Here is a 10,734-nt window from a genome sequence, read left to right on the forward strand (position 1 = left end):
GATTTAAATGATTTGTTAGTGGATTGTGATTTATGATACAGTATTATCATGTTGTTTCAAATTTCAATCATGTAGCTGAACACAACAACTGAGTAAAAATAGTACTGGGATTTGAACTAATTATTGTAGTTTTTTTTATATGCTATTCAGTACAAAGTGTCATCAAATGGATTTACTATAGTACTGCAGCGTAACTAAATTTGAAGAAACCGCCATTTCTCGCGATTTGTGAAAAGATGGCAATACATTCTTCTTGTTGTTGTTAACTTTGATTTTTGTTGATTGGTAAGGGTCTGGTAGATTGTTATTTATACTAGGCCTATCAGCAGCTATGGTACTATCCGTTTGGGGAAGTGAATAAGTTAAGTTGTTTCCTTTGTTATTGTGCTTGGAACCTTAGTTAGATAAGTTAGTTAGCTTTTTGCATTGCATCTTGAATCACTGCTCCAAAAGGAATTTTGATGTCAATTACAAAGGAAACTCCTCCTATTTAGTAACCAAACATATCAAAGGTGTACGTAAATCATCATTCGGAGTCCCCACATAGTCCACCTTTCAGTGTTAGAGGTGCAATTTACCAAGTGCTTGCTGTTGTTATAGCAAGCAAAATTTGAACTGATTGTTGTTGTTATAGCGAGCAGAATTCAAACTGATTGTTGTTGTTCTATGGTACACTAATATAAGGTTACATATATATATATACTAGCTGAGGCTGTGATGCAGCAGCTAGTTGTACAGGAGAGTTCTGGTTCCAATAATCTGAGCTCATCTTGGTATGGTGGCTGCGAAGCATTCTCGATAAGCATATCAGCGAATATCAACTCACTATTCCTATGCCCAACCGCGAAATGACCGGCTTGCGCCAAATCTGTACCTTTGGCAGGCATTGCAGCTCTTTAGTACAGTATGTGTATGTTAGAAATTCGGTATGATAATCCTGGATAACTTCGAAGAATCGTGTTCGTACACTTTCCGAACAAAGTATTTCGACCCTATTCTTGCCTGGGTTCACGAAATCTTTGTGGATAATTCTCGAAAAGCAATCTGTTTCTGACAATAGAGAACTGATCAGGAATGTAGAGAGGAAGTATTATTTTCGTGTGCCAAAATCGAGGCCAAATGACTCCTTATATAGAAGATCAATAACAGAAACCGAAAAGACACACCTATTCAGAAAAAACGGTCATGTCTGTTGGGAAAGGGTACAACTGTTATGAAAAATTTTCGAACGGGACGCTGCCCCGCATCCCGCCAGGGGCGCCCCTGGCAACCCCGTTTCAATTATTCGTATTCAATTACACGTTTGGCTCGACGAGCGTGCACTCCGCACTACCCTAACTCGTTTCAAACTTAACGCATAATTGCATCGGCCTATAGTAAATCACATTACTACCAAAATACATTGATGATACTAAAATCACCAAACACAGTATTGTCAAATGACGCCTGTAGCATAGCAAAATTTTAAAAAAACCTCTATTTTCTGCAATGCACTATTTGCATCATTTTATCATTTTTTCCACATGGTCTGCTACCACCACTCTACCCTATATGGACTCTCGCGAAGTGAAAATTAAACTTTTTGCATGTGATGAATAATATGGCAATTATAATTATTTCAGGAACTATACTTAGTATTGTTATCTTATTTTTTTTCTTGCTACCTCTCCCATAAAAAGAGGGAACTCTCCTAATTTTTCTGACTTGTATTTATTTCTCAGGTACTACTGCTTCTTAGTGCCATTGACTCTCCCTATAATTATGGTTGCAGTGTACTTCCATTGGCTCAGCATGAAGATGTTCAAACATGCTTAACTTATCTTCGTTCTCGTTTTGAAAGAACTACCATATATTATGTCAAAGAGCAAACGCCATGGCTATTGCGCGGCATTTTTGCGTTAACCCTGCAGGATCAGCATTCTTCCAATCAACTTAAGGCACTGACTTTGTGCGAATACCGACAGTCACATCCTACTTTAATGTATATTTGTTTTGCCTTGAAATTTTTCATGTGAGCTACCATCAGTTCTCATGCCATGTGTACTATTTCTAATGAAAGTAGCTAGTAGTTATGTATTTGAACTTAGTCCTTTTAGAAAAAAGATATGTTTGGATGATTTGATTAGACGCTTATTCAATAAGCTCTCCTAGGAGTTTATTTTTAAGTCAAACAAGTCTTACTTATAAAATTAAGCAAATTTGATCAAATCATCAAATTTACACATCTTGAGATCCTTAATCTTTGGTTTTTGGTTATGTCTAGATGCTCAAAGCAATTAATATAGGAACTTAATGTTTCAAAATCATAAAAATGTCTCTCAATATGTTTTCTATTAGTAATGAAGATTAAGTTGATTAAAGAAAGGCGATTCCATAATCTAATTAACTAATTAAAAATACATTTGAAAATTAAAACATAAAGGGAAGACACATTGGTGATTGTTTCAAGTTTTGAATAAGTCGGAAGTTCTAGTGATGTGATGCCACCGCAAAAAACTGTTGGAAATCCAGGGAATTTTTATGATGAGAAAATGCCATATTTGACAAAATGGAAAAATATGACTTAAGGAAAATATTTTTAAAATATAAAAAATTTGAGTGAAACTTTTTTTTAATAAATTCAATTTGTAAAAATGATAATAAGCGATTAAATTTGCTTTAAAACGAGATTTATATTATATTAATCATAATGCATTTTTAATATAATCAAAATCACATGGACATAAGATTAGAATTTGAGACCTGATAAAATATGTGCCATCCCATTCCTTTAGTTAAAAATATATTTATTAATACCACCATTTTATATTTAAACTTATGAATAACATTTAACAGTTAACTCAAATATTAAAACTATTTCTCATTATTTATATTAAGACTTAACGTAATCTACAATTCAGTTAGCTGCAATGCATTAGGTTATGGTCATTGCAATATCCAATTACAACAATGTTTAGTCATTGCAATATCCAATTACAACAATGTTTAGGCAACATTCAACATTACAAGGTTCATATAGTTTTGTTTTGTTTTTCTAGCAATTTATTTACATGCTCTTCATCACCATATGCTTAAATGACTTAAATATACATTACAAATTAAATAATAATGATAATAATAATAATCAAGTTTAGCCTGAAATGTAAAATTAAAAGTCAAGTAGCAACTTGGAAGTAATAATTTCCCATCTTCAAATTGAAATCTTCAACATTTATAGTGGAAATGCCATCTTGAGGAAATGCAGAATGTATAACTTGATTGTTGATTAAAAAATAAATTACATGGAATATTCCAAATGAAAACAAAAATTATAAAATTCAAAAAGAATATGAACCTTCTGAACTTGGTTTTTCCTTATTTTGCTTCTTTCTGTTCCTCCAACCAAAAGGATACCCTACCTCTACTCTCTACCTGTGATATTTTCCTACACTTTTGGTACATTTCTTTGCACTCAGAACATTCATATGATATATGTTCTATAAATAATATGAAGTATGAACAATAGCAATGAAAGATAGCATATAGCTTCTATTGCTTATTGCTAGGAGTATCTCTTCGAACCACCCATTGTTGGACTGGTTTTCTTGCAGTCGAACTAGAGTGATGATGATCATCTCTTGGTCTTGCAGTTGAACTAGAGTGATTATGATCATCTCTTGGTCTTGCAGTCGAACTAGAGTGATTATGATCATCTCTTGGTCTTGCAGTCGAACTAGAGTGATGATGATCACCTCTTGGTCTTGCAATAAACCTAGAGTGATGATGATCACCTCTAGGTCTTGCAGTCAAACTAGAGTGATGATGGTCATCTCTTGGTCTTGCGGTCGAACTAGAGTGATGATGATCACCTCTTGGTCTATGCCTCCTTCCACCAAAATTCCTGTTCCCACTAGAACTCGGTCCATTTGAGGTCCCACTAACATGTTTTCCAGACGAAACTGCAGGTGGATCTCTTTCATGTTGCTCAGTCTCATCAGGTTCCTTGGTTGATGTGGAGTCGGGCACTGCAACCGGTTGTTGAAGATACATACCAGGCAATATTACTATATCTTTTTTGGGTTCAATCAAACCATTGTTCTCCTTCTGTAAACTTAAGATGGCTTCAAACCTCTGTTTTCTGATGATCTCGTCCTCAGATTGAAGGATGTTTTCCTCATTATCGACTTCATTATTCAAACTCTGAATTCCAACAGAAAATTGGAATCAAATTCAATAGTAAAATATAAGATACTAATTTCGAAAAACACCATTGTTTGCCTTAATATCAAGTTTGAAGGAGTGAATAGGTTCTAGCTTATTCAATTTGGTTTCTTTTGAACAGTGCATTGAACACTAAAAGGAAATGGAGAATGTAAATGAAATGAGAGTTGCCTGAAATATAACAGGTTTCACTTTCTGAAGTCTCCCTACTCCGAAATCAGAATTGAGGAATATTGACAGAATAAAGTTGAGACAATCATATGTTTAATACACAGTTTCCAAATCATCTTTCTGAATTATCGAAAATCATCAGGTTCCCTTCAATTAGGGAAAAAAACACATCTATGTACACAGCAACAAGCGCAACTCTATCAGACTTCAAGTATGATCGTAGGGGCAAATTCAAACGGGTTACAAATATGCCAGACATCTGACTATGCTCTCTAGGCCATAGTAAAGAAACAGATAGACACCAATAATGAAATTTTTATTTACATCTCATGGTAAATAACTTACCTCTTTGGAAGAATGTGAGCCAACTAGGTCAAGCACATGGTCCAAATCTTTGGCATGAAAAGGTTTGCGACAGACAGGGCAGTTTCCAGCACCCTCTTCCAATTTTTCATGCTTATCTAATAATAATAATAATAACACATGTTAGTTCCTCATGAAAAAAAATATATCATAGCATGTATTTGTAGGGTGTCTACTAAGGTTGCAATGAAGTATGGTATCTGTGTTTTACTATGGTTGCAATAAAGCATGACGAAAGAGAACACTAAACAACAGTATCAAATTTTGGAAATATGAGTAAATCCAAAAAGTACCCCGAATTAGTAACGTTGAGCCATTTGAACCTAAGTAAGAGATTTCCAATAAAATATCAAAAAATGATTGACCAAAAAACTATCAACATAATTGCTAACCTAAAGCCATTTATACCAAAATATGAAGGAGCAACACACCAAGCCATATTTTGTATTATCATTTATAGCATGTGGGAAAGATGGATTAAGCTCATATGCAACATCAAAGTTACTAAGAGTGTGGTCGGGGAATGTGTATTTAGTTCGTACTTCATACTACTACTGCTAGCACTCAGGTCATTACTTATCTCACATTATTATTACAAGACTTTCTAATGTGAACTCGGATGATAGTTCACAAAAAAGTAGATTTGCTACACAATATGGTTAATGAAGTGTTATTGAGAAAACCCGGTAACTAGGTGCCACATTATGAAACAGTAGGACGGAGTAATTAAACAAAAATTAGGACAAGAGAACCTAACATAGAGGTAATCTACTTATGCCAAAGTAATTTGGAGAGGTACTTAAATAAGCAAATAGACTCACACATGGCCTTCATTGACCTAGTATTCTATGATGCCATGAAAAGTATCGAGGAAGACTAAAGAAAAAAAAGGAAGAGTTTGTAGTATGCTTATATTCAAGTTATAGGCCAAAATAGTGACGAGTGAACATATGGTGACTGAGAAAATTTCTATGACTATAAGAGTACACTAAGGATTGACATTGTGTCCTTATATTTTTTACTTTGGTATTGATGTAACTACTAGACATATCCAAGAGTTAGTGTCCCTTTGAATGATTGTTGAAAATAATATAGCCTTGGTGGAAAGTTGAGAGACAGAATAAATAATGTAGACTTGATTAGAAAAGCATGGTGATGACATGGTTTCAATTAAGTAGAAGTAAAACGGAGCATTTGGAATGTAATTTCAGTAAGCTGTGAGGTTTCAGCTCCAATATTTTGAAATGAAGATATCTATCAAGAGTTGTCTATAATTAGAAGGTGCCTCTTATGCTCGAGTACACTTCAAACAAACAACGACAACCATAAGAACACCAATGCTATTTGGTTTAATCTGTCAGCGACAGTTCTCTTCCAAAGCAATAATTTCTATAGATATTGAGAAACAACCACGAGTTGTTGCAATGGGTTCCTATCTGTTCACCAAGATCTTGAACGAAAAATATTTTAGACCGGTCTTACATTTCAATCAATTCACAAAACTCAAATTGAATTTGGGAAATTAGGAACTTATTTAGGAGCCAACCATGTCTTAAGAGGAGTTACAGATACGGAGTATTAGATTATTAGTCCTTCAAGCTTCTATATTTCACCGTAAAAAAAAATGATTTCACATTGAAAACTACATTTATACTTGTATAACTTCACAATTATACATACCCCGGTTACGATGAGCTGTTGCATTATCTGAATTGGAAGACCCTGTTTGTTTAGAACTCTCAAGCCAATTCCACCATCTAATAATACATTCACTGCCAATTATAGAGAGAAATTGGAAGGGAAAATTAGATATTGAAAATGTAATGTTAAACCAAGAAAAAATTAACTACACAAAGGTTGTAAAAAAATCTAGCATAATGAACATAGAACAGAAGAATGAAAATGATAGGTGTCCTACCTGTGAAAACAGTGAAAGCAAGACATTAACTTCATAAAAGGCAAGGTTTCACTTTGGTGATCTTCTGTGACCAAAGGGAATAAACACAATGGACAATCACCATCAGGATGGTTCATCTCTGATAGTTTCTCTACAGCTTCCTTCAAATACATTCAATAATCAATTATCAATCATTATTGTACAAAAAACAATATTGACGAGCTATATTTATTTTTCAGGTTCCACAACTTCCATCCTATCCAAAGTTTAAGTCAAAACTATAAAGCAAAAGATTATGTATCACAACAGAAACATAAAGGCAGGAAGATGTTCATAGTGACCATAAATGAACGAGTCTGCAGTCCCACAAGATTAAGCAGTTTTTTCAATGGTTGATATTCTTCATTTAAGTTTTTCTAAATTCCTCAAGTAACCATAAATTTGAATCATTGGGCCTTAGTCTCCTGTGAGTTAATTTTAAACTACAACTCATTTTACTTAGTAATTTGGGAAGCACATTAACTCATTTAGAAGGATAAATACAACATAAAATACTTTAGGAAAGGAACCTTGGTAGGAAAAACTACTATAGAGTTTACTAACTATTTTGATAAACAACTTAAGCTCATAGCATAAACTCTTACTATATGTATAAGTTATTTCTATAATAACAAAAAAAAAAAAGTTAAATCGTTTTCATATAAGCTACAAGTTGTTCTTAGAAAATGTTTTGAAGAGCTTAAGGAAATAAGTTGAATACAACTTATGAACAAGTCATAAGTTGTTTCTATAAACTCTTTGAAACAATCTCACAAGTGCTTATATCTGTAAATAAACTCAAATACAAATCAGCTTATGGACAAGTCGTAAGTTGTTTTTGAAAGCTCTTCGAAAAAAGTCTCACAAGTGCTTATATTCATAAATAAAATCAAATTCAATCCAAACAGACTCTAACCCTAAGTATAAATTATAAGATTATGTACAAACAGGAACATAGAGATATGAAGTAAAATTATGAGTAATACTATTTTATCAACAAAAAAAAAGAAGAAGCATTTCCATCATAAATAAAGCAATAGGTTGATTGATTACCTCACAAAGAGCTACAAGCATTAATCCAGGGGAGAGCTCCTTGGCTTTACTTTCTATATGATCCAATAAATGCTTTTGTCTATGTTGATCTAAACCCTTGCAATCCACAAGAGCAACAGAAGGTGCTTCTTTTGGATACTAATAGATACAACAAAAAATAAGCTTTTGTTGCAACTGATTTATACATAGAAAAATTGAATTCAACAATCATAGTATAATCAATAATCATAATCTAGTGAAATGTACCTGTGGAGTTGCATGCACCTCAAGAACAATTTCTACAAACTGCAAAGAAATTGAATTAGAATAATTAAAAGTTTTAAAAAAAAATAGAAATTGGGGGTTGAAGAAAAATTGGGAACCTGATGAGAGGAAACATTGGCGGTTCTGGGTTTGAGGGAGAGATGGAAGTGAGGAGGAATGGAATGGAGAATGGTGCAATCGTTTTCGTAGACGGATTTCATGGCTTCAACTTCTTCAGCTATTTCTTCTTCTTCGCCGTTCATTGTTTTGGGTTGCGACGACGAGGTGAATCGGAATTAGCTTTGCATTTAACTAAGAGTGTTTGCAAATTAATTTTGATTGGGTTTTTTTATGGAGAAAAGTATTCAAAGCAATTTAAAATGTTTGAATTAGATTTAATCTTAGGCTGTATTGGATTCAGATTTTGAAAAACAAATTAAAAAAATTTATGATAAATAAGTTTTGTAGTATTCCAAAACTTTTTAGGATAACAATCTTCTTTTCTTTTTATTAGAATGCAATATTCTTATACTTTTTAATTCTTTCAATCACTTGACGAAATTCTAATTATGTTTTGTGTGTCCGTAAATATATATTTGGAAGCACTTTTTTTATAAAATTGGGTTTTTTCGAAGATATATTTACAGAAGCGTTAAAAACACAATAAACGTTAGAAATTTTTTAATTAATTCAGTTCAACAAATCATCCGTAGGTACATGTACATATACAAAACATGTTAAAAACATAGTATTTTTGTAATTGTACTTACGGAACATTCTGCTATATATTAAATCATCTGCATTTCACTCATAAACTCCAATTTTTTTAACAAAAATGAAACATCCAATCATAGTACATTAAAGTAATGCAATTTAAAGGCAACGGAAAATAATACATCGTATAAATCATTGGCCATAATGTCAAATACAAAATCAAAATAAAAGTACATAAATAAAATAAAAATACAGACATAAAAAAATCACAAGCGTCACTAATGTGTGTGTCGGACATCATCATCTGCCTCTGGCCTTGCCTCTGCGTCCACCACACCGTATGTTGGCTGCTCTGTCTCTACCGTCAAGTGTCCCACATGTCTTGGCACGATGTCGGTGGTACAAAAATGCCTCATATGTCACCCTAATGATATCATCCATTACACGTCTGCCATCAGACCCCTCAGGGAAGAAACCATCGAAAATGTATGTCTGCGCAATGTCAGTTATCTGACGACACCGAGGAAGAACATCGTTGGTGTGGTCCAACTAAGACTGATGAGTCCGCAAAATCTACTCATGGGCTGGTTTGTGTGGTGATTCCGGTGCAGTGGGAATCATGTATGGGTGTGACACTCTGTAGTACTAGGTGATGTACCCGTCGACGCAGCTTCAGTCTACCTCTGATCTGGTCGCCCGAAGCTCGTCACGAACTATGTGATGATCAAAGTCTGCAGAGACATCATCTAGCTGCCGTCGGGTCATGGCAATACAGAAGGATGGTGAGGTATCGTCTACTGGTAACCGAACTGCCGCATGACGCGCTCTGGAAGATAACGAACGATGATGGTCGAACTGGAAGCCAACCATCCAGAATATAGTGCGATCTCATCAAACGGAACCGTCTCACGGTGATCAATATAGCAGTCGTATCGGACGTACTTGGCACCCATGCGGTCAAGATAGCGCTTGTAAGGATTTGAGACATGGTTTCCTATGGGGGATGAAGGCTCTAGCACGCGGCATGATCTCAATGTACTCCGACACTTCTCCCCTGCCAATAATGTCTAGGAAGTGATGTAATATCCAACCCTGGAAAAAAAACACGGGGATCAAACATATTATCAAAAATATATAATAAACTTTGAGAATAAGTAGAAGGATATAAGACTGTTACCACTAAAAGGGTACAACTGCCAGCCACACTCCTTGCCTTTCACAGGCATCCCTCTCAAAGTCTATGGAAGATGTACGCCAGTGTATCCGCTCCCTAGTTGTACTCGTGGACACATGCGGTATTCGATAAGTATCTCAAGTAAACAGCGTCTGTGTACAATGAGCTCGTGTCCACAAACAAGTTGGTCCCTAACCAAAATAGAAAGTAACATCTCAGCACCCATTGCTTATGTATATCCACCTCTGCCTCGTCACTAGTATCAGCCAGTGCCGCAAGGAGCTCGACCTCGTACTGTCGCGCGAAGCAGTGAAACCTCACATGCGCCCTGCGGGTCCTCTCCACCTCCTCAAACGCGTCCTCAGGCTCAACCCCTAGCTCCTCAATCAACATCTCCCTCGCTTCCTCCTTCGTTAGCCTACCGTGACCAAGGAGGGTACCCCTGGTAGACATATATAGGAGGCATGCGACGTCGTCAAGAGTGATGGTAACCTCACCATAAAGTCTTTGATAACGAGAGCACTCGTCATTAAGTACTTACCTTTAAAATCAAAATTTACCTTTCTCATATATTTTTAGGTCTAAAGGAAAACAAATTTATTTAATACTTTATTCTGACACAAAAGTAGGAATAAACAAACCATTTATTACAATATTCTACAAATAAGAGTTATTAGCTTCATGAAATTTTTCATTCTAATTTTTCATATGTTAAATATTTCACCATCAAAGTGTGGACGTGTATTTAAGAAAGGATTCAAATTAAAATAATTGTTAGAAATCATTTTACATCTTGAGACGATTAGTTTTATTACAAGAGTTAGACTCTGATGTCACTTGTTGGACAGTTGACTCCAAACATGAGAGAAAGGGGAGGGGT

General features: G+C 34.8%; 1 protein-coding gene across 1 annotated transcript; it reads right to left on the reverse strand.

The window, feature by feature from the left end:
- Positions 1-3,160: 3,160 nt before the first annotated feature.
- Positions 3,161-8,385, reverse strand: LOC131616096 (uncharacterized). Its single transcript, XM_058887334.1, has 7 exons — positions 8,086-8,385; positions 7,970-8,008; positions 7,724-7,861; positions 6,653-6,792; positions 6,415-6,506; positions 4,717-4,832; positions 3,161-4,179 (listed from the first exon to the last, which is right to left on the reverse strand). Exons 1-7 carry the CDS (start codon positions 8,227-8,229, stop codon positions 3,529-3,531), a joined length of 1,320 nt encoding a protein of 439 aa, XP_058743317.1. The 5' UTR covers positions 8,230-8,385; the 3' UTR covers positions 3,161-3,528.
- Between the last annotated feature and the right edge of the window lie 2,349 nt (positions 8,386-10,734).

Source organism: Vicia villosa, linkage group LG7, assembly GCF_029867415.1.
Source record: "Vicia villosa cultivar HV-30 ecotype Madison, WI linkage group LG7, Vvil1.0, whole genome shotgun sequence".
NCBI classification, from domain to species: domain Eukaryota; kingdom Viridiplantae; phylum Streptophyta; class Magnoliopsida; order Fabales; family Fabaceae; genus Vicia; species Vicia villosa.